Source organism: Protopterus annectens, chromosome 3.part1 (assembly GCF_019279795.1).
Source record: "Protopterus annectens isolate FY-2018-M chromosome 3.part1, PAN1.0, whole genome shotgun sequence".
Lineage (NCBI taxonomy): Eukaryota > Metazoa > Chordata > Ceratodontiformes > Protopteridae > Protopterus > Protopterus annectens.
The window spans coordinates 818,800,629-818,825,393 of record NC_056732.1 but is presented as its reverse complement, the minus strand read 5'-3'; the positions used below and the strand labels follow the sequence as shown (position 1 = coordinate 818,825,393).

The 24,765-nt window shown below is 42.8% G+C and overlaps 1 protein-coding gene across 1 annotated transcript in view; it reads left to right on the top strand.

Annotated features, from left to right (window-relative positions):
- Window positions 1-24,765, top strand: part of ZNF236 (zinc finger protein 236) — a 1,651,223-nt gene that overhangs the window by 1,149,856 nt on the left and 476,602 nt on the right. Inside the window, exons 23-24 of the mRNA XM_044067103.1 lie at window positions 19,744-19,883; window positions 20,200-20,440. Of these exons, the coding sequence (XP_043923038.1) occupies window positions 19,744-19,883; window positions 20,200-20,440 (381 nt within the window). The remainder of the gene's footprint in view (window positions 1-19,743; window positions 19,884-20,199; window positions 20,441-24,765) is intronic.

The following is a 24,765-nucleotide window of genomic DNA, read 5'->3' as shown; positions in this document are numbered from 1 at the left end:
CCTCTGCCCAACTGCTTGTGCCCCTAGGAGGAAAACTTACCCATCATGCAAAAAACTGGGCTTCCATCACCAAAGACCAATGATTCCTCAACATTGTATCCCAGGGGTACAAATTTTACTTCCACTCACTGCCAACCCCAAAGGGTTCCCAGACCTTCCTCCAAACCAGTGGGCAGAGGCACAAAACCAAGTTTAATCCCTGCTCTCTCCGAGGGCAATTCAACCTGTTCCTGTGGAACAGATAGGTCAAGGGTTCTATTCCATACTTTTCCTGGTACCTAGAAAAGAGAGCACTTGGTGCCCAATCCTAGATCTTTCCATTCTAAACACCTTCCTGGTAGTACCAAAATTCAAAATGCTCACCCTGCAGCAGCTTCTTCCCATGCTGGCCAAATATGCCTGGTTAGCCACCCTAGACTTAAAAGAAGCCTATCTGCACATCCCTATCACGGAGTCATGCAGGAAATATCTACGCTTCAGGGCAGGATCAAGGCAGCATTATTATCAGATGTTCTTCATGTTTCACTGTTGCAGTCATTACATTTGGGTAATCCTGCTGGCAGGTTGCCCTCAGTCGGCCTGAATTCCAAAGTCCTGGGTCCTGCATCGGCTGCTGTCGCCCCTTCCCTGATGTCAGGTCATCAGGGGTATAAAAGATGCTGCTGACGCCATTTTCTTTAGTCTTTCTTGTCGCGTGGTGCCCGAAGCAGAAGCAGTTCGCAAGTGCCCGTCAGCCGACTCCTGAGATTTTCGTGTTCGTGTTTCAGATCCGAAGTCTTCAATAAAGCTAAGTACCCCGTTGGGGAAACTTTTTCTTGCTCCAGACCGATGTCAGAAAAAGTAAATAATTGTATTTATTGTGGAAAGCAAATACCTCATAAGGATTTTCATTCTTACAGTATTCCTTGCCTAGGCCCTGATCGCAAAGTTTCTGGTTGTCAGTTTTGTGCTAGATTTAACCAACGCACTATTAAGCGTTGGTATGATTTTGCTTTAAACTATTTTGGACGCCGGTTTAATTATCCAGAAATGTCGTTGGATAGCCATCCGACTACCGGAGTTCACAAAAAACGCAAAGAAAAGGAGAGAGTTAGACAACCGAGGCCAAAAACCGACGACGAAGCTTCTCCTAAGCTAGTCGCCGGTTCTCAGTGAGGTGCTTTCACAGCCCCTGACGCCCGCTACTTTAGAGTCGCAGCCCACTACCGACTCCCACGTGGAGTCAGCCTTGCTGCTGGAAACTCAAGGTATTGGAGCCTCGGATACTATTCTTTCAGATGGGTCCGGAGCCGCTGAGTGTAGGCACCGGCTTCTCAGGGTGTATTCAGACCTAAACATCTTTACATTAAACTGACTTCAGCTTCAAAGGCAAAGACTAAAGCACCTTCTAAAGCAAAGAACCAAACTCAAGAGCCACGTGGTCTGGCCTCTATGCCCAAAAAACAGATGCTCAAATGGCCGAAGACTTGATTACCTTGATCAGGGGTTTCCATCCCCCTCCTGATAAGAGGCCTAGGCAAGAGACTGACTATGAATCTTCAGATCAGGTTTCCATTTCTTTTGATTCCTCTTGTGATCAGGAATATTTTCTTCCCCCTATGAGGATTCTGATGCTGAAGAATCTATACCTTCGGCTTCTCCTCCAGAGGACTATTCTTTTGGGGAAACCTTGCATACCATGAGGGAGCATTTCCACTGGGAGAGCCAAGATTTTTCAGAATCTAAAAAGAGGCTCAGGGATTTCCTTTTACTACCTCAACACAGGCCACTAGCCATTCCACCTGTGTTGGACATTGTAGATGATGTGTTTTCGGAGTCTAGTCTTACCCCTGACTCCTTACCTCCAGCTCGTGTTAGCCTGACAGATATTACAGGATTCCTGACTCTCATAAATTCCTTTTTAAACACCCTGCTGCAGACCCAGAAACTATTTCACAGGGTCCCAAAGGAGTTAAGGCTTCCGCTGCAAAAAACCCCTACCCCCTCTGACAGAGATTCTAGGGCACTGGATAGATGGGGAAAAAAGGTTTGCACATCTGCTACCTTGGCTATAAGGGCCTTAAACTGTCAGTTTCATATGCTCAGATATCAGCAACATGTCATGGCATTGCTTAAACAGAAAATGTTGTTAAACTCTGAATGTGCAGAAAACAAGGAAATGCAGGATTTATTGCATGAAGCTGAACAAGTTGGAAAGCATACTTTGCAATGTGGTTTTGATTCTTTGGAGGCCTCATGCAGGGCCACAGTTACGGGTTCTATAATTAGGAAGCATGCTTGGTTAAAGGAACAAAATCTGCCTGATCACGTTAAAGTTAAATTATTAGATGCACCTTTACAGCATGATACTTTGTTTGGTGTTAAGGCAGAAGAGGTGTTAAAGAAAATGGAGGACAAAGCTAAATCTATGCAAACTGTCAAAGATTTTTTACAAGTACAGCCACCTAGGTTTAGTAGACACTGGCCAACAAAGAATTGGTCCCTTCCTGTGTCAGACAGACCTCAAAGGGGCAGATCCAGATGCCCTAGAGGCAGATCCCAGGCGCAAGGTTCATACAGGTCAAAGCAATGGGATGCTTCTACCTCCAAAGTTGGAGAAGACAAATCACAACCATACAGGAAACCGTCCCAGTGACTTCCCCCTGCCTGCACCAAGCACTTATCTCCTGGCAGCACCCTTAGGGGGAAAAATTATCACTTTTTTCTCAAAATTGGCACATCATAACCCAGGACAAGTGGGTTCTAAATATCGTGTCACAAGGCTACAAGTTCCATTTCCATACCCTACCAAAGGCAAACGGCTGGCCAGATCTGCCAAAAATCAATGGGCAGAGGCACAAAAACAAGTCTCATCCCTCATGGACATGGGGGCCATTCAACAAGTACCAGAGCAAGAGTAGAGACAAGGATTTTACTCAAGACTGTTCTTGGTACCCAGAAAGGACAAGGCCTGGAGGCCAATACTGGACCTATCTATTCTGAACACATTCCTGGATATACCAAAATTCAAGATGTTGTTGACTTTGCAGCAGCTTCTGCCCATGCTGGGCAAGAACGCTTGGCTTGTGATTTTAGACCTAAAAGAGGCATACCTGCATGTCCCAATCAGACAGATTGGTAGAAGATACCTCAGATTCAAGGCTGGCTCAATGCATTACCAATTCTCTGCACTGCCCTTTGGCTTATCTACTGCGCCCAGGGTCTTTACAAAGTGCCTGGCACCAGTAATTGCATTTTGCAGACAGAGGAATATATCTTTACTTGGACAACTGTCTAATTCAAGCAGAGAACAAGGACATTCTTCTACAGCATCTGGCATTTGTGAAAAGATTCTAACATGCCTAGGGTACACAGTCAATGAAAAGAAATCAAAACTAGTACCCTCTCAAGAGATAATATTCCTGGATGCAAGCTTAAATACAACTGCCCAGATGGCTTATCTCACACCAGACAAACAAAGGCAGCTGACTACCTATTTCAAAATGTTGGTAACAAAGGCCCAGTTATCTGCAAGAAAAATTCTGCAGACTTTGGGCTTCATGGCATCCTGCATCCTACTAATTCCATATGCAAGACTGCATATGAGGAAACTTCAATGGTACCTAAAAAGTGTTTGGACTCAACATTGCCACAGCCTGGAAACTGATTACTCTCATTCCCTGCCTGCAACAGGAGGTCGATGGTGGGCAAAGGGTTGTCACCAAAACAAGGGACAGCCATTCACATTACCCCCAGCCAGGCAGACACTAACAACGGATGCATCAGATTATGCCTGGGGGCCCACATGGCAGGAAGATGCATTCAGGGCACATGGACCTCAAACCAAATGCAGCTACATATCAATCAAAAAGAGATGCTAGCTGTTCAAAATGCCCTGACAGCCTTCAAGGACCTACTTCACCCAGGACAACTACTGATAAAGACAGACAACACCATGGTCATGTGGTATATAAACAAGCAGGGGGGCACACATTCTTATCCCCTTTGCAGACTAGCCATGACTTTGTGGGACACAGCATTGACTTACCAAGTACATCTGCAGGCACAATTCTTGCCAGGAAGGAAAAATACTCTGGCAGACGAACTAAGCAGAAACCTCATGGATCCCCACGAGTGGCAGCTGGATCCACAAGTCTTCAGCATGATAACAAGGAAATGGGGATGCCCGGACATAGATCTATTCGCCTCCCCTTACAACTACTAACTAAAAAGATTCTGCACAAGGATTTATCACAGACAAGCATGGAAAGTGGACGCCCTATCCTTCAGCTGGAAAAACCTATCAGTATATGCCTTTCCCCCACTGCCTCTCCTCCCCAAGGTACTCCTAAAGGTCAGACAGTAGAAGCCAAAGATGATACTAATTGCCCCAGACTGGCCCCGCCACTACTGGTATCCAGTACTAAGGAACTTGTCTCAATGCCCAGCTTGGACCTTACCTCAAATACCTCATCTACTGTCCCAGCAAAACAATCAGATCCTGCACAGCCAACTCAGGACTTTAAACCTGGCAGCATGGTGGATAATGTAGTCATACAAAACACACCTCTCAGTAAAGCTGTGATGGATGTCATTTTGGAAGCCAGAAGGCCTAGTACTAGAAAATCTTATGCTGGAAAAATGGAAGAGATTCTGTGCTTGGAACAAGGCACAAGGAACGGATACAGCTGTGCCAAATATTCCTCAGATTTTGCAATACGTAACTGAGATGCTGGACAAAGGCCTATCTTTTTCATCTATGAAAATTCATGCCTCTGCCATTTCGGCTCATTACGATACATACAGAGCAACCAATCTTTTCTCATCCCTTATTAAAGCAGTACCTCAGAGGAGCCAAAAATTTAAGGCCTCCAAGGAGATCACCAATGCCAGCTTGGGACCTCAACTATGTCTTGGAAAAACTCACCCTGCCTCCTTTTGAGCCAGCTGCTACTGCTGATATAAAGCTTTTATCTTGGAAAACAGCTCTGCTCCTAGCAATAACTTCTGCAAGATGAGTTTCAGAGCTACAGGCACTCATGGCTGTGGAACCTTTTATCATTTTATCCAGACAGGGTCTCTCTGAGGACAAACCCAACATTTATGCCTAAGGTGGTGTCCAGTGTGACTCTTAACCAAACTATTCATCTGCCAACTTTTTATCCAAATCCACAGAACAAGGGGGAGAGAATTATGCATTCTTTGGACGTACACAGACAGCTTAGATTCTACTTGGACAGAACCAAAGTTTTCAGAAAGACAGAGCAGTTACTAGTGGCATATGCTGCAGGATCACAAAGAAAGGCTATCTCAAAGCAGACTATTTCAAAGTGGATAGGCCACTGCATCTGTTTTTGCTACTTACACCATAGCAAGCCAGTGCCCAAGGGCATTAGGCCACATTCAACCAGAGCTGCAGCCACTTCAGCAGCCTTTCTCAGGGGAGTACCAACCAAGGACATTTTAGAGGCTGCTTCTTGGAGCTCAGTGCACACATTTACAAAGCACTATCATCTGCCACTCTACTCTAAATCCAGGGCAGGCTTTGCCACTGCAGTTCTGCAGGGCCTCATAGCTGCTCCTAATGCTGTTTAGCTCCAGCCTCCCAAACATAGCTTTAGGACTCTACCCAAATGTAATGACTGCAACAGTGAAACACGAAGAACATAGTACACTTGTGTACACTTACCATAAATGTAGATGTTCGAGTGTATTCACTGTTGCAGTCCAGGTTACCCACCCACCATCCCCCTTTCTTCTGATGGAACCTCTTTCCTCCTTTGATTTGTACAACCTATGTGGTGTATTTGCTTGTAGAGGAAGGTAAAGTTTATATTGGTGCATGTATTTATATATATATATATATATATATATATATATATATATATATATATATATAAATTTTGGTACTCTTTTAGGGGGCACCTGACATCTGGGGCAAGAAAAACTAAAGAAAATGGCATCAGCCGCATCTTTTATACCCCTGACGACCTGACGTCAGGGAAGGGACGACAGCAGTCGATGCAGGACCCAGGACTTTGGAATTCAGGCCGACTGAGGGCAACCTGCCAGCAGGATTACCCAAATGTAATGACTGGAAAAGTGAATACTCTCGAACATCTACATTTATGGTAAGTGTACACAACTGTACTTTCTCTGCACTTCCCTTTGGCTTATCCACTTCTCCCAGAGTATTCACAAAATGCCTAGCTCCAGCCATTGCCTACTGCAGACAGAGAAAAATTCAAATTTACCCGTACTTGGACGACTGCCTGATTCAGGCAGACAGTCAGGAAATGCTGTTGCAGCACCTGACATTTGCAAAAAAACCTTCTAACCTCACTGGGGTACACCATCAATGAAAATAAATCAAAATTAGTCCCTAGTCAAAAGATTGTATTCCTGGGAGCAAGCTTGGACACAGCATCCCAGATGGCATTCCTTACTCCAGAAAAACAAGCCCATCTAGCAGACTACTTCACTCAAATGGCCACCAGAACCCAGCTATCCACAAGGAAAATCCTGCAGGCCCTAGAATTCATGGCCTTGTACATCCTTCTAATTCCATATGCCAGACTGCATATGAGGAAACCTCAATGGTACTTAAAAAGTCTGTGGTGCAAACATTCTCAGGACCTGGAAACTGGCATTCCTATCATATCTTGTCTAAGAACAGAATTTCTTTGGTGGGCAGCAGCATGCAACCACAACAGGGAACTTCCCTTTACTCAACCCCTTGCCGCCCACAGATGAATCAGACTATGCCTGGGGGGCACACCTCGACAGCAAGTGCATTCAGGGCCACTGGAGCCCAAGTTAAATTCATCTGCACATCAACCAAAAAGAGATGCTAGCTGTTCAGCACACTCTGTCAGCTTTCAGATCCCTACTCTCACCAGGACCCCTGCTAATAAAAATAGACAACACCACAGTTATGTGGTACATCAACAAGCAGGAGGAAACCCACTCTTACCACTTTGCAGGCTAGCCATGGCCCTGTAGAACACTGCCTTGGACATGCAGGTCCATCTGCAAACTCAGTTCCTGCCAGGCAAACAAAAAAACTCACTGGCAGATGACTTAAGCAGAAATCTCCTAGACCCACATGAGTGGCAATTAGAGCCCAGCACCTTCAGCCTTCTGATTCAGAAATGGGGACCCCAGAGGTGGATCTCTTTGCCTCCCCTGCAATCACCAGCTCAGCAAATTCTGCACCAGGACACCTCACAGCAGGGCATGGAAAGTGGATGTTTTGTCCTTCTAGTGGGTAAACCTCTCAATCTATGCATTTGCTCCTCTGGCCCTTCTCTCAAGAATATTGCTCAAGATAAGACAGAACAGACAAAGGACAATTCTGATTACCCTGGACTGTCCACACCAGCACTGCTACCTACTCCTGCGCAGCCTGTCACCTGTGCCACCATGGCACTTACCCCAGAGCCTGACCCTGCTCACTCAGCAGGGTGGACAGATCTTGCATCCACAACTGCAAACCCTGAATCTTGCAGCCTGGCTTATTCCTTGAATTCTCCCCCAGTGAACAGCCTAATCAAGCAAGTGCTGGACGTCATTCTTGAAGCCAGAAGACCCAGTATAAGGAAATTATGCTGATAAGTGGAAAGGTATTGCTCCTAGATTCAATCTAAAGGAGAGGACACAACTCTGCCCTCCATACCTCTAATCCTGGATTGCTTAGCAGATCTACTCCACAGAGGCCTATCCTTCTCCTCCATTAAGATCCATGCCTCTGCCATCTTGGCTCATTACAACTCTGAGCCACCCCTTTTCTCTCACCCTCTCATCAAACAGTTCTTGAGAGGGGAAAACAACTTAAGGCCACCAAGGAGAGCACCCACCCCTGCTTGGGACCTTAACTTTGTATTGGAAAAGCTCACACTACCCCCTTTTGAGCCTGCAGCATCCGCAGAGTTAAAATTCCTCTCTTGGAAAACAGCATCGCTCCTGGCCATTGCTTCAGCGAGAAGAGTGTCTGACCTACAAGCACTTATGGCCATGGAACCCTTCATTATTTTTCATGCCGACAGGGTCTCCCTCAGGACTAATCCTTCCTTTATGCCTAAAGTGATGTCCAGTGTGGCTCTCAACCAATCTATCCATTTGCCAACCTTCTTCCCTAATTCTCAAAATAAAGGGGAAAGGATCCTGCACTCCTTGGACATGCACAGACAGCTCAGATTCTACCTGGATAGGACTAAGCCCTTCAGGAAATCTGACCAGTTATTACTCAGTTTTGCACCAGGGGCAGAGGGTAAGGCCATTTCAAAACAGACCGTTTCCAAATGGATAGCACACTGTATCCAGTTCTGCTACAAGCACCATGGAAAACCAACCTCTCAGGGGTCAGAACACATTCTACTAGGGCAACTTTTACCTCTACAGCATTCCTCAGGGGAGTCTCTACCAGGGACATTCTTGAGGCTTCTACCTGAAGTTCTGTACACACATTCACCAAGCATTACCACCTGCCTATATTTTCCAAATCCAGGGTGGGTTTTGCAACTGCAGTCCTGCAGGGCATACTAGACAGCCCAAACTCTTCTTGACTGCCACCACCCTTTCTACAGCTTTGGGAATCAACCCAAGCGTGATGACTGCAACAGTGAAACATGTGAAACAGGGAGGGTGGGTGGCCTAATGGTTAAGGTGTTTGCCTTACAAACACAAGGTGCAGGGTTAGAGTCTCACAAGGGATAATTGGCTAGGCTTAAAATGGCCCACAAGGGCAATTAGCCTAGTACTAATCTATGGGGTTGGGAGGGTGGCTTAATGGCTAAGGTGTTTGCCTTACAAACACAAGGTGCAGGGTTTGAGTCTCACAAGGGATAACTGGCTAGGCTGAAAATGGCTCGCAAGGGCAGTTAGCTTAGTACTAAACTATGAACTATGAACTATGAACCTATGAAGAACATAGTACAGTTGTGTACACTTACCATAAATATAGATGTTCGTGTGTATTCACTGTTGCAGTCCTGGTTTCCCTCCCTCCAGCCCCTTCTATTTCTCACTCCTCTATGTGTATATTACTCACCCCTTGCAGGGGTATTGGTATTTACTTTTTACTGGTGGTGATTTTTCCACAATAGCTTAGCTCCCTGTTGGGGGGGGCTCCTGACATTTGGGGTAAGAAAAACTGATGTAATGGCGTCGGCTGCCTGTTATTATACCCCTGACGACCTGACGTCAGACCTGGAGCGACAGCAACTGACACAGAAATACTAAGTCTCTGGTATTTGGGCCGACTGAGAGCTACCTGCAGGCAGATAACACAAGTGTGATGAGTGCAATAGTGAATACACTTGAACATCTACATTTATGGTAAGTGTACACAACTGTACTTTCCTCCTTCCCCCAGGCTCTCTCTCAACCCTTTAAGCTAGCCACAGATAGTCAAAGATAAACAGGTTCTAAGAATGATTCAAAGAGGGTACACTTTACAATAGATTACAAAATCCTCCTCCTTTCAGGGGAATTCCCGCACACCAAGCATATCAGTCAGGGCTGATTTCCCCAGTGTTCCATCACATGATAGAAGCAGGGGTTATAGAACCAGTGCCTGTGATACACAAAGGGCAGAATCTTTTTGATACCAAAAAGGAGTACTCCCGTGAGAACCATCCTAGATTTGTCTTTTCTAAACAGTTCTGAAAAAGTTCCAAAATTCAAAATGCTCACCATACAGTCGGTCCTAGCATTACTTCCAGACCACTGTTTCATGATGACTCTGATTCCCAAGGACACAGTGTCATATTCCTGTTTCTTCCAAATTCAGGATATTTTTGAGATTTGATGTGTCTGACTTACATTATCAGTTTTCTTCATTACCCTTTGGGCAATCTGCTGCACCTTGGGTGTTTGCAAAGTGTCTTTCCCCAGTGGTTGCCTATTGCAGAATCATAGGCATGCACATTTTTCCTTATTTGGATAACTTGCTAATTTGTGTAGAATCTGTAGCCAGATGCTCAGAGACCATAGACAAGGTCGCATTCCTCCTTTCCCCACATGAGCTTCAAATTGAATCTTTAAAAGTCCTTCCTCACATAATTTCAGTTATTTCTTTCCCTGGGATGTTTGCTACATAACAATAAAAAGGATGGCCTTCCTGCCAGAAGACAAAGTTCTGACTTATCAGAGCATGTTGTTGGATATCTCTCTTCTAAACTTGGCCATGGCAAGAGTGTTCCTCAAAATTCTAGGACTCACTGCATCATGGTACCACTAGCCAGATTACATATAAGAAAAATTCAGTGGTACTTGAAGAATTAAATGTAGTACCTTCATCCCTTGGATTTACAGAGTCCAGTACTGGGATTTGTGAAGAAGGAACTGCAGTGGTGAAAGGATCAACTGTTTCTGAATCCAGGACTTCCTTTCTCTCTCTTTTCAGACCCCAGTCCTATCTGTCCAGATGGAAACTTCAGATTTTGCTTGTGGAGCAGTGTCAGTGCGATTCAAGCGCAAGGATTATGGGGTCTTCAGGACACGTCAAAGCACATAAATGGAAAGAAAATGTTGGCAGCGATTCATGCCTTCAAAGTTCTTCACAACTTATGGATTTGGGCCCTTTTAGTGGTCATAGCCAACCCTACCATGATGTCGTAACTGAAATAGCAAAGAATTACAACGTCATACCCTCTTTGCTTGTTGGCAATGATGGCCCTTGAGCAGCTGTACAGCATTCTCTGACTCTTCAGGTCTCATACATTCTGTCAGAGCAAAACACAGTGGCAGACGGACTAAGCAGACACTGGACATCCCTAACGAGTGGAAGCTCCATATAGAGGCCTTCCAGAATTTGATCCACATGATGGGGAACACCTCAAGTAGATCTGTACATCTTTCAAAACAGACAACTGAAAAATTCTGTTCAAGACATCCTTTGCAGCCATGCTTGGAAGACAGATACTCTATCATTCTCCTGGGCGCAAATGTTTGTGTATGCATTTCCACCCTTTCCAATGATTTCCAAGGTACTTATAAAGATTCAGAAAGAATTAGCAATGATCATTTTGGTAACCTCTTTTGACCCAGCCAAAGTTGGTTCTCCCATTTAGTGGAATTGGCTAAGGCTAATTACCACAAGCTTCCTCACAGACTGGATCTGCTGGCACAGCATCAGGGGTGAATGGTACACCCCATCTTAAAGCAACTGCAACTGACAGCCTGGTTGATTCTGTTTTGATACAATTCAGGAATTTGTTCCATGAGCATATGCAGCTGATATTTAAGGAAACAAGAAAACTTGCAACTAGAAAATCGTATGTTTACAAGAGGAAAAGGTTTTCTAGGTGATGCTTTGGCAAATAACAGAGATACCAGAGTGTTTTGACCCCTCTGGTTTAAAAATGTGTGTGAGCTACTTAAAGATGGTTTGGCCTATGCTTGTATTATAGTGCATCAGTGAAACCCTCTCTTTCATCTCATTTTGTTGTCAACAGTTTATGAAAGTAGTGTTACAAGTCAGACACACTCAAAAGCAAATTCCTCCTCCCTGGGGTTTCAATGTGGTTATTGAAAAATTGCCCTTACTACTTTTTCATCCTGCTTCTCAGGCTGATTTACAGCTCATTACTTGAAAGACCATTTTGGTCATTGCTCTGACATCTGCAAGGCGAGTCTGTGAGCTACAAGCTGTGATAGTGGGATAACCCTGATTTTTCTCAAGGACATGGATGTTCTTCGTGTTTCACTGTTACAGTCATCACGGGTTATCTGCCTGCAGGTAGCCCTCAGTCGACCCGAATACCAAAGACTTAGTATTTCTGCGTTGGATGCTATCACTTCTTTCATAACGTCAGGTTGTCATGGGTATAAAAACAGGCAGCCAACACCATTACATCAGACTTTCTTGCCGAGGAGGAGCCCAAAGCAGAAGCAGTTCGCAAGTGCCGGTCGGACGCTACCTGAATTTTTCGTTTTCGAGTTGAATGATCCAGAAGTCTTCTAAAGCTAAGTACCCTGTTAGGGATCCTTTTTTCTTTCTCTAACCGATGTCAGAATAAGTTAACAATTGTCTTGCCTGTGGAAAGCAAATACCTCATGGAGATTTTCATTCTTACTGCATCACCTGTTTAGGCCCAGACCACGAAGTCTCTCGCTGTCGGTTTTGTGCCTTGCTTAACGTCCGAACCATTCATCATCGGGCACTCTTTGTTGCTAAATTATTTTGCTCTCGATCTCTGTATTCTGAAATGGCTTTTGTAAGCCATCCAACTACCGATCTTTCAAAAAAACATAAAGATGAAGACAGAGACAGACCGCATAGGTCCAAAACTGCCAACGATGCTTTCGCTAAGCTAGTCACCAGTCCACCAGTACTCAGTGAGGCACCTTTGCAGCCCCTGATGCCTGCTTCTGTGGATTTGCAGGCCTCTGCTGAGACCCATTCGGAGTCCGGTATGCCGTGAGATGCTTCTTTGACTATGGAGCCAATGGATGTCTCTACCTTAGATTGGTCCAGAGCCGCTGTGCAGGCACTGGCTTCTGAGGGAGTTTTTTGTCCTACGATGTTCGAATCAAACTGACTACTACTTCTTTTTTAACCAAAACTACCAAGTTTCTTAGGCCCAGAGTACGCACTACGCCTAGAAAACCGACAACCAAAGGGCAAGCTTAGGCACCCATGCCACAGAAACAAATGCTTAGAATGGCTGAAGACTTTATTACACTGATTAGGGGAAGCCAGCCTTCCCCAGCTAAGAGACAAAGACTCCAGTCCCCTTCAGGTTCTACAGACTAGGAGTCCCATGACTCTGACCTCTCTGATCATAAAGACATGCCCTTATCCCTGTTAGGATTCAGATGCAGAGGAATCCATTCCCTCTGCCTCCCCTCCAGAAGATTTCTCTTTTGGTGAAACTTTGCATACTTTAAGAGAGCATTTCTATCGGGAATGCCAAGACTATCCTCAATCCCAAAAGTGACTCAGATAATTGAGTTGCCTCGGCACAGGCCTTTAGCTATATCCCCTGTCCTGGATGATGTGTGGATGATGATTTCATGGAATCCAGTCTTACTCCAGACACTTTACCTTCAGCCCCTAGGAAACCATACAGGTACTACAGAGTACCTGATTCTCACAAGTTTCTTTTCAAGAATCCTACTGCTGATCCAGAGATCATTTCCCAGGGACCTAAAGGTATTAAGGCTACTACAGCCAAAAATCCTATCCTTTCGGACAGAGATTCCAGAGCTTTGGACAGATGGGGTAAGAAGGTATATACCTCTGCAACTCTTGCTATCAGGACATTGAATTGCCAGTTTCATATGCTGAAATACCAGCAACATATTATAGAACTTATTAAACAAAAAGTAGTAATTTTTCCAGATGGTGCAGAAAATAAAGAATTGCAGGAGCTTATGCACTCTGCAAACCAAGTTAGTAAGCATACTTTGCAGTGTGGTTTTGATGCCCTGGAAGCATCTTTCAGGGCAGCAGTCACTGTCTCTGTACTGAGAAGACATGCTTGGCTGAAGGCGCAGTTCTTGCCAGATCATGTAAAATCTGAATTACTAGATGCTCCTTTAAATAAGGACTATCTGTTTGGCACCAAATCAGAAGTTGTTCTTAAAAAGATGGAAGAAAAGGCTAAATCTATGCAAACTGTTAAATAATTCCTACAAGTGCAACCACCTAGATTCAGTAGGCATTGCCCTTCAAAACACTGGTCCTTTCCAGCCCCCTCCAAGCCTTCCCAAACAAGACCCAGGGGAAACAAACCACCCAGACAACAGTCTCAGGGTATGCAAAGATCTAAGCAATGGAGCGCCACCACCCCTAGAGCAGGGAGTGGTAAGCCACCTCCTTATGGAAAAAGCTCACAATGACTTCTCAACTCTGCTTCCCAGCCCTGCCCAATTGCTTGTGCCCCTAGGAGGAAAACTTGCCCTTCATGCAAAAAATTGGATGTAACCCAGGGGTACAAATTTTATTTCCATTTACTGTCAACCCCAAGCGGATTTCCAGACCTTCCTTCAAACCAGTGGGCAGAGGCTCAAAACCAAGTACTTTCCCTGCTCAATATCAAAGCTATACAGCCTGTTCCAGTAGAACAGAGGGGTCAAGGATTCTACTCCAGACTATTCCTGGTACCCAGGAAAGAGGGCTGTTGGCACCCAATCCTGGATCTTTCAATTCTCAACACCTTCCTGGTGGTACCAAAATTATAGATGCTTACCCTGCAACAGCTTCTCCCTATGTTAGCCAAGGATGCCTGGTTAGTCCCATCCCCATAAGGGAGTCATGCAGTAAATATCTATGTTTCAGGGCAGGGTCTATGCATTATCAGTTCTCTGCACTTACTTTTGGCTTCTCTACCGCACCCAGAATATTCACAAAATGTCTGGCTCCAGCCATTGCATACTACAGGCAGAGAAATATCCAAATTTACCCATACTTGGACGACTGCCTGATTCATGCAGACAGTCAGGAGTTGCTGCTTTAGCACCTGACATTTGTAAAAAGCCTTCTAACTTCATTGGGGTACGCCGTCAATGAAAAGAAATCACAACTGGTACCGTCAAAAGATTGCATTCCTGGGAGCAAGCTTGGACACAACTTCCCAGATGGCATTCCTCACTTCAGAAAAACAGGTCTATCTGACAGACTACTTCAAACAAATGGCCAAAGCCCTAAGGTTCATGGCCTCATGTATTCTGCTAATTCCATTTGCAAGACTGCATATGAGGAAACTTCACTGGTACTTAAAATGTCTTTGGTGCCAACATTCTCAGGACCTGGAAACAGTCATTCCTATCATACCTTGTTTAAGGACAGAGTTCCTTTGGTGGGCAGAAGCATGCAACCACAACAAAGGACTGCATTTCAGTCAACCCCACTCTGCCCAGACCCTAACCACAGATGCATCAGATTATGCATGGGGGGCTCACATGGTGGGTAGATATATTCAGGGCCACTGGAGCCCAAGGCAAATTCTCCTGCACATCAATCAAAAAGAGATGCTAGCTATACAGAATGCCCTGACAGCTTTCAGATACCTATTGTTTTCAGGACAACTCCTGATAAAAACAGACAACACCACAATTATGTGGTACATCAACAAGGAGGGGGGAACCCATTCTTACCCACTCTGCAGGTTAGCCATGGCCCTGTGGAACACTGCCTTGGACAACCAAGTTCATCTACAAGCTCAATTCCTGCCAGGCAAACAAAATTCACTGGCAGACGACTTAAGCAGAAATATCCTAGACCCACTCGAGTGGAAATTGGAGCCCAGCACCTTCAACCTTCTGATCCAGAAATGGGGGACCCCAGAGGTGGATCTCTTTGCCTCCCCCAACAGCCACCAGTTAAGTAAATTCTGCACCAGGTACCCTCACAGCAGGGCCTGGAAGGTGGATGCCCTATCCTTTCAATGGGAAAACCTCTCAATCTATGCCTTTCCCCCTCTGCCACTTATCTCAAGAGTATTACTCAAGATAAAACAAGACAGGCCAAGGACAATTCTGATTGCCGTGGACTGACCACGCCAGTTCAGGTACCCACTCCTGCGCAGCCTGACAACAGTGCCACTCTGGCCACCTACACCAGACCCCAACCCTGCTTTCTCAGCAGGAGGGACAGATTTTGCATCCACAATTGAAAACCCTAAATCTTGCAGCCTGGCTTATTCCTTAAAATACCCCACCAGCAACCCTAAGCAAAGGTGCTGGACATCATCCTTGAAGCCAGAAGGCCCAGTACTAGGAAATCCTATGCTGAAAAGTGGAAAAGGTATTGTTCTTGGATTCAATCTAAAGGAAAGGACACATCACTGCCCTTCTTACCTCTAATCCTGGATTACCTAGAAGAACTACTCCACAGAGGCCTATACTTCTCCTCAATTAAGATCTATGCCTCTGCCATTTTGGCTCATTACAATTCTGAGCCACCTCTATTCTCTCACTCTCTCATTAAACAGTTCCTGAGAGGGGCAAACAACTTAAGGCCACCAAGGAGAGCACCCACCCCCGCTTGGGATCTTAACTTTGTTCTGGAAAAGCTCACGCTTCCCCCTTTTGAACCTGCTGCTTCAGCAAAGTTAAAATTCCTCTCTTAGAAAACAGCCTTGCTTCTAGCCATCACTTCAGCTAGAAGAGTGTCTGAGTTACAAGCACTGATGGCAGTCATTATTTTCCATGCTGACAGGGTTTCCCACATAACTAGCCCTTCCTTTATGTCTAAAGTGGTGTCCAGTGTGGGTCTCAACCAATCCATCCATTTGCCAACCTTCTTCCCTAATCCTCAAAATAAAGGGGAAAGGATCCTGCACTCTTTGGACATGCACAGACATCTACCTTGATAGGACTAAGCCTTTCAGAAAATCTGACCAGCTGCTAGTCAGCTTTGCAACAGGGACAGAGGTCAAGGCGATTTCAAAACAAACCATTTCCACATGGATATCGCACTGCATCCATTTCTGCTACAGGCACCATGGAAAACCAACCCCTCAGGGGGTCAGAACACATTCCACTAGAGCTATATCTACCTCTACAGCATTTCTCAGGGGAGTTCCTGCAAGGGACGTAGAAGCTGCTACCTGGAGTTCTGTACACACCTTCACCAAGCATTACCACCTGCCTATCTTTTCCAAATCCAGGGCCGGATTTGCTACAGCAGTCTTCCAAGGCATACTAGCCAGCCCTATACTTCTTGACTGCCTTCACCCTTCCTCAGCTTTGGGAATCAACCCAGGTGTGATGACTGCAAAGTGAAACACGAAGAACATAGTACAGTTGTGTACACTTACCATAAATGTAGATGTTCGAGTGTATTCACTGTTGCAGTCCTGGTTTCCCTCCCTCCAGCCCACTGGTTTTCTCTATCTCTTGCTATTCCTACTGGTATTGGTATTTACTTTTTACTGGTGGTGTTTTCCTCACCATATACTAACTCCCTATTTGGGGGCTCCTGACATTTGGGGCAAGAAAAACTGATGTAATGGCGTCGGCTGCCTGTTTTTATACCCCTGACGACCTGACTTCATGGAAGAAGTGACAGCATCCGACGGAGAAATACTAAGTCTCTGGTATTTGGGCCAACTGAGGGCTTACCTGCAGGCAGATAACCTAAGTGTGATGACTGCAACAGTGCATACACTTGAACATCTACATTTATGGTAAGTGTACACAACTGTACTTTGTGTTAAACAGGAATCCATCATTCATGCCTAAAGGTGTTTCTGAATTTACCTTGAATCAAGCTGTCAGTCTCCCAGTGTTCTATACCGATTCAAAAATCAGGGGAGAAAATATTCTACATGCCTTGGATGCAGTCAGGCAGCTCATTTACTACCCTGACAGAAGAAATCCCTTTAGGAATGCTGAACAGCTGTTTGTCTTCTATATGGAGGCCATACCTTTCAACCTCTTAATGCAAGAAGTCTGGACAAAGCCCAACAGAATGGGAGGGGGGGCAAAGGCCCTCAAATAGGAACATGTTTTAAATATTGCTGTTATAAACTTAGAAAGTTGGTAGAGTAACAAGATTTGTTTTAACATACATTTTCTAAAGGATTTGTATTCTGAAACTCAAATGTATGTCATTATTTAGGGACTTCAACCCTCATATCATCTCAGTGATTTTCCAGAAAACCACAAATGTTTTGGGGAACAAACCAAAATATGAGCTGAAACTCTGGACAGTTGAGAGATGTGATGGGGGTTAAGAAAGGTCAGCCTGTCTCTAAGCAAACTATTGCACAATGGCTGTCCTCTGCTTTTGCTTTCTGTTCCTCTCACCATGGTAAGTCTTTTCCAGGCAAGGTTAAAGTTCCCTTAACTAGAGCCTTATCCTCTTGTATGGCATGTTGGAAAGGGGTGGACTCTAGAAGCATTCCAGATGTAGCACCCTGGTCCTCTGTTCATGCCTTCACATGGCACTACAGATTTTCAAGGTGTAGAGCAGGCTTTTCTAGGACCTTGTTCTTTCAGCCAGCTCTGTCCACACTTCAATCCAGCTACCGGGCATAAAGGAAGGAAAAACTTGAACTACCTAATCTTCTATATTTTACCATAGTGTAGTCTGCACCTTTAAAGAAGGTGTAGAAGGCTGTGCAAAGGACATTGGATTATGATCAGTGGCAAATGTAAGGAAGGGGTCTGGAGATAACAGATTGGGCAAAGTACATGTACGTCTAGATACACTTAGATGCCACAGTGAATGTGGTGGCTGCCACTTTTTTATTTTCTAATGAAATATTAAGGGATATTGCACTTATGTTATACAGGAAACTGACTTCCTGGCACCTTCTTTTAAGAGCAAGGTCCAGGCAAATGTCACTGGCATTCCTTATGTCATCATACACCCTTTTGGATGTCACTGTTCTGAAAAGATTCCAAGCCCAGTGCAGGAGTAGAATCTGGGCTTGTGTCTTCTGGTGTCTCCCTGGTGTGATCTGATCACACAATAGTGTTATTTCAAGCTCTTCACCCCACTTCCTTAAGTGGACCTGCAGTTTTTATCATGCTAGCTTTGGACTTTGAGGGCGTGCTTAATACTTAGTGACCATTGTACAAGTCATTGCAGGAGTTCACCTTTTTCATTAAGTTCAGTTGCATGTAGTACCATTACCAAGCCCAGACTTTATTCACTCTCAGTGCCACTGATGTATTGTGTACACTTCATATTATAAGACATTGCCCCACTGGCCTTTTCCATTATTGTTACATACTTAGTCATTCTGCCCCTTCTCACACTTTTTTTTCCTGAAGAGCTGTTATGTTTAACCAAACTTTGGAAAAAGAGCTTCTCTATTCCTTTCTACATTCTCACTGGCCAGTGAATCTGAAAGTTTTGAGTCCTCCCCAATTCAGAATTTGATGATGACACTAACTTTCTTCCTCTGCTAGTCCACCCAAAAGTACTTTCTTTGAGGAAGCACTGAGGATGACAACACTCCATACTGATAATTATATCATTGCCTTTTAGCTAAGATTAATGCAAATGCTAATAATTATGAGTAGGCTGAAAATGAAATCTGAGTTATTCCACCTTCATATAACCAGTTCTTAGGGATGCTGTTTTGCATCTTGAAAGCACTCTAACCAGGCTTGTCTGTGTCAAAAATGTATATATTTGTATTATCTCTGCTAACAGATGGCTAAAATAATGGAGAAGCACACAAAGATTGATTCATTTGTGAGCTGCTATATCTGCCAGTGGTCCCAAAACCCCGGCACATATCCATCATAACACTAGATAAGTATCCTAAAGTTGCAGATCATTTTAGCAGCCTGACTTAGGCCCATTTTTGTAAAAAAAAAAAAAAAAAAATCTCTCTCTCACTGTATCACCTTTTCTTAAAGATGTCTGACTTCCTGAACAAGTTCGTGAAGTCTGATGTGCAGTGTCCTTCACCCACCATTCTCAGAAAGGTTCTAACACTTAGCCACCATCCCACTAAATAAGGAGTCTTACTTCTTGGAGAATGTGCATTTATTAGCATTTTAACATAAGTTCCATATTTGCTGGTTAAGAGCTACAAATATTCGGTCTGGGTTTTCGCACTTGCTGCCTAAGTCCCAAGGCTGACACTTGCCCCAAGATCCATTAACTCAGACTACTTTTAATTTCAGTTTCTTACAGAAATGTAGTATCTGCTGTCCAATGCAAAAGTGTTTCAAAGTATCATGCCCATTATGAGGGTTTGTCAGAAAATTATTTTAATATACTGAGCTGAATTTTATTTAGCAAAATAAAATGTCAGTACTGTTAAGTTCTAAAATATTATGTTGTCTTGTTATTAGCTGGAGGTGACCTGACTGTTTCCCTCACGGATGGTAGTCTTGCTACACTTGAAGGCATACAGCTACAACTGACTGCTGCTAATTTAGTGGGGCAGAATGTTCAGATTTCTGGCCTTGATCCAGCCAACATTACATTGCAGGTATAAATTAGTTTCCATTGACATATACTTCTGAAACTGCACTATAATTAACTACTGAGTTTACATCTGTAAATATTTGTCCTGTTTATTTTCTTATATTTTATATTTTGAGTCAAAATTATGCATTTTTGTGCTAGTTATAATACAGAAACTAGCTGGTGTGGTGTACCCCCTGCCATGTTACTATATTATTTGTGCTGGGTATGATTTTGCCTGGTTAATGCTCATGATGTGTCCATTCATTTTTGTTTCTGTTTGTATATAAGGAAAATGTATTTAGTTATATGCATAAAATTACATTATTTCCTTTTCCCAGATTGATCCAAGTATTTTGCAGCAAACTTTACAGCAGAGCAACCTAATTGCCCAACAGTTAACAGGAGACCCAAATCTTGGACAGCAGTCAAGTTCCATACAGACAGCAGATGGCACTGTACCAGCTAATGTAGTTCTACAGCCAATCACAGGCCTGTCATTACAGCCAACAATGTCATCATCTAACATGGTGATGGGAAGTCTAAGTGACCAACACTCGGTACTCACTACCAACAGCACAGGTGAGTGATATGTAACAATTATAACATCAGTACAAGAAGCTGATAAAGCAGTGTAACTGTTAACTGATAGCATGTAGTACAATACAGCAATGCATGTAGAAGTTGTAAGAATTACATTTTCATTAATTTTATGCTATTATTTTCATTGCTGTCAGATGGTACTACTATGTTAATTTCAGAGCTTTCTCAGTGTGAAACTTTCACACCACCAAAAACTAAAAATAAAATTTGTACACCTACAGTCTGCTATCATTTTGAAAATGTTGAAACTCCCCATCCAAGCATAAAGCAGTCTTCTTTAGCCTTCATTTTCTTTCAGGCCAGAATGTCTAAACCATATGATCTTTTTTTTCTTGCAATTTCTCACACCTTTTATGTTACATTACTCCTTCCATAGCTTTGCCTCTGTCCTCATAAGTTGTAGATTGCCCCTTATATGTGGTATAGAAATGTGCTAGAAGCCCTGTTTCACTAACTGCAGTTATATTCAGCTTGCACATGAAGTATGTGCGACTAAAGGATAAGGTACATAAACCCTGTAGGGGTTGGGCTGGAATTATGATGTATTACTTTTTTACATCTGCTATATGCTTGAGTATTGGTTGAGAAAAGCATCTTTTATTTGTAGTACCACAATTAAACTGAATAATTAGTAGTGTGTGGAACTTATGCAGAAGAATAAATGGGTATAACATCAAAGGCTGTCCTTGATGGTTCAAATTTAGGCACAATTGTTTCACCAGTCACAGGTCTGCAGTTTTGTTATGTAAAATCCCACACATCTGCACCCATAATGATACCAACTTTGATGTGACATGGCCATTACATAAATGGTTGCATCCCTTAAGGCCAGCATTTTTTTTGTCACTCATCCATTTCCGATCTTGAGGTTTTCTGTCATCCTTAGTCTTGTGCTTGCATGCCTAGATGTCATGTGACAGTCAAATTACCAGGTTAAAATCTACACATTCCTTGCCTATAGAGAAGGAACATGATGTTAACACCTAACACAAGTAACAGCAGTCTAACCAGATTTCACAGAAGTGAAACAAAGAGAATATTCTGGCCTACCTGACATCAAAAATATGGTGGTTGTGAAGAGATTTTCAAGAAAGGACTATCAGGATGGTCCTCTTCTCAAATCCAAATTTAAGTTGGGGCATCTCCATGAGAACAGACTCTTTGAGTGCAGCAGAGACCTGACAGTCTTCAAGGAATCAAGTACTCAGGACACATGCAACAAGAAAATGCAGATGTTCTTCGTGTTTCACTGTTGCAGTCATCACATTTGGGTTATCTGCTTGCAGTAGCCCTCAGTCGGTCTGATTATCAAAGTCTTGGGTTCTGCGTCAGTTGCTTTCTCATCTTCCATGAAGTCAGATAGTTAGGGGTATAAAGCATTCAGACGACACCATTACATCAGTCTTTCTTGCCGTGCGGTGCCCGAAGCAGAAGCAGTTCGTAAGTGCCAGTTGGCCGACTCCTGAAATTTTCATTTTCGAGTTTCAGAACCAAAGTCTTCAACTAAAGCTAAGTACCCCATTGGGTAAACTTGTTCTTGCATTGAGGTGAGGCTTAGGGCCATTACCTTTTCATATCATCTCTTTCACTCCAGTTCCATTAAGCAAGGAAGATTGTGCAAAAGCTCAAGGATCTTCTGGAAACTGAGCTCAAAGTGGATCTCTTGTGACTGTTTATGTTACTAGCGTAATAGAGTAACATATTTTATGTTGTTATTCTGACTGTGATGAAGCTTTGACCAGGGCTGCATGCTCAGGCTTGTCTTCGTGAAGAATTACATGGCTGAGTTTGGCCTCCCTAAAGGAAGAGCTCAAGAAGAGCATTCTGGATTCCCATTTCTTGTAGGTGATGCTCTTTGGTCTGTCTGTCTAGTACTTGACAAAAGAACTCTGACAGAAGAAACATTCCACCATAGAAGTGGAGGGCGTTTATGACCTCCTTCTACCCATCCAGATGTTTACAGTATTTCTGTACTAAGCCTGGCTAACCCAACTCTTAACAGCTGTTAACAAGCTTCTTCCTATAGTCAAGGGATTGATTTCCCCATCCTCCATTCACCTATTGTGTGACTCCCTGCATATCACTTAACCCAGCTCATAGACTGAAAAAATCCATTTGGGTTGTGGCTCTGTCCCATTTAATACATGAAAAATGAGGAATAGGCTTTCAAACCACTTGAGCTAGGCTGCAAATTTCCCATGGTACAAATAAGACTAATCCCAAAGGGATCAAAACTAGTAACAATAAAAGAAAATTCCGAAAACAGGAAGAAGAACCGTAGTTATAACACTTTAATCACATCAAACCTCCAGAAACTAAGAGCTTTCACCATACAATGGCTTCCTCAGAGTTAAAGGAGGAGTACATAAAAAACAATTTATATATAATGACATCACAAATTCAAACTGACAATTGATTAATTAATACAAACTCTTAAAGCCACAATATTAAAAACACTCATAATAAACTTTAAGGTATTTTAAAATATTGACTTTCAAATCCTACATAAATTCTACCTAAACAAATAAAATGTACAAATGTATATTAATAATAAATAGTGCACTCATTGAATAAATAAAAATATAGATTAATGTAAAAATATTAAAAGTAATAATAAATATACATATACGTATTATTAGAAGTACTTTTATGTCCCTATTGAAACGTATGTTTCACAAATAATAAACTTAAATATAAAAACATTATAAAAACTTCATATTTTTATATGTTTATAATCGAAAAAGTATTTTAAATCAAATAACTTCTTTCTTTCAAAAAGGGGTATAAAGTCCTGGAGCATTAGTGGCATTAAGCTTAATTTGCCACTTAGCTTCAAGCACTTCTACTTTTAACTTGATGTCACCCCCCCCATCATATATCTTTACCCTATCTGTAACAAAATTTTTAAAATTAGGGCATGATGTACTGTGTGTGTATAAGGCATTTGTTGTTTCCTTATTCCTTATTGCCCTAACATGTTCGACCATTCTCTCCTTAAGTTTCCTTGTGGTCATCCCTACATAAAAGCCCAGGCAGGTGCTGCAGGTAGCCACATATACTACCATGCTAGTGTTACAATAGCATCTGCCTGGGCATGGAATTATCCTATTAAAACCACTGACCACCACATATGGTCCCTCATTAATATATCTACACATTCTACATGAACCACATTTATACATTTTAGAATGGTTAAACCGTGCAGGTGATTGTTCAAGAATATTCTTACCTCTACTAAAAACAAAATTAAGGGCGACACCTAATTTATCTTTCATGTTGACATCAAAACTAGAATCCCAAATTCTTTTTACAGTCTCAATAATAAGTGGAGTTTGGTAATCAAATTTCAAAGTCAATGAATCCCTTTTGAATGTAGTTATCTCACCCTTATCTAACATTGTGCTGCCCTTTAAAATAGGTGGGAAATGAGTATTCCTTTTCAATAAAAATTTTTTTCCTTATTTTCAACAACCATTTTAAAAGGGTAACTCCTAGCTAGAAACATGCCTATCAGGGTGTATATTTCCTTCTCAAATATGTCATCTTCACTCACTAAATGAGAAATCCTAACCATCTGCCCTTTAATAATACTTTTACATTGTGAGTATGGATGAGCACTCTGTTAGTGCAATAGTGAGTTACTGTAAGTTTTCTTTCTAAAAACATTACTTTGTAATCCTTCATGTGTTTTAACCAAATGTATATCTAAAAATTCATTTTCTTCTGCATTCCAAGTACTTGTAAATCTTAAAAAATTGGTGGTGGAGTTTAAATATAAAACAAATTCTTTAGCTTCACTTTCACTTCCCTTCCACAAAATAAGTATATCGTCCAAAAAACGAGTATATAGGAGAATATTTTGTTTAAACTTAGACTCAAAAACAAAAAGTTCTTCCCAGTGTAACAAAACAAGGTTAGCAAAGCCTGGGGCACACTTTGCACCCATGGCCACCCCAGATAACTGGTAAAAGATTTCCCCCTCAAAACTCAAATAATTACTATTTAAAATCAATTCCATCAATGATGCCAGGAGGTTAATTTTTTCCCCATCCAATTTCTTACTTTTTAATAGACTTTCCCTGAAATAATCTATCCCCTTTATATGTGGGATTACTGAGAATAGGTTTATTACGTCAACCGTAAAAAAGAAACATTTGTTAAATCAGTTATGTTACTCAACCTATTAAACAATGCCGGGGATCCCTAAGAATATGATCCTTCCCTGCCACAACCTGTTGTATACCTTTGTCCACAAAGGCTGCCAGAGGTTCTGTCTTAGACCCCTGGCAGCAACAATAGGTCTA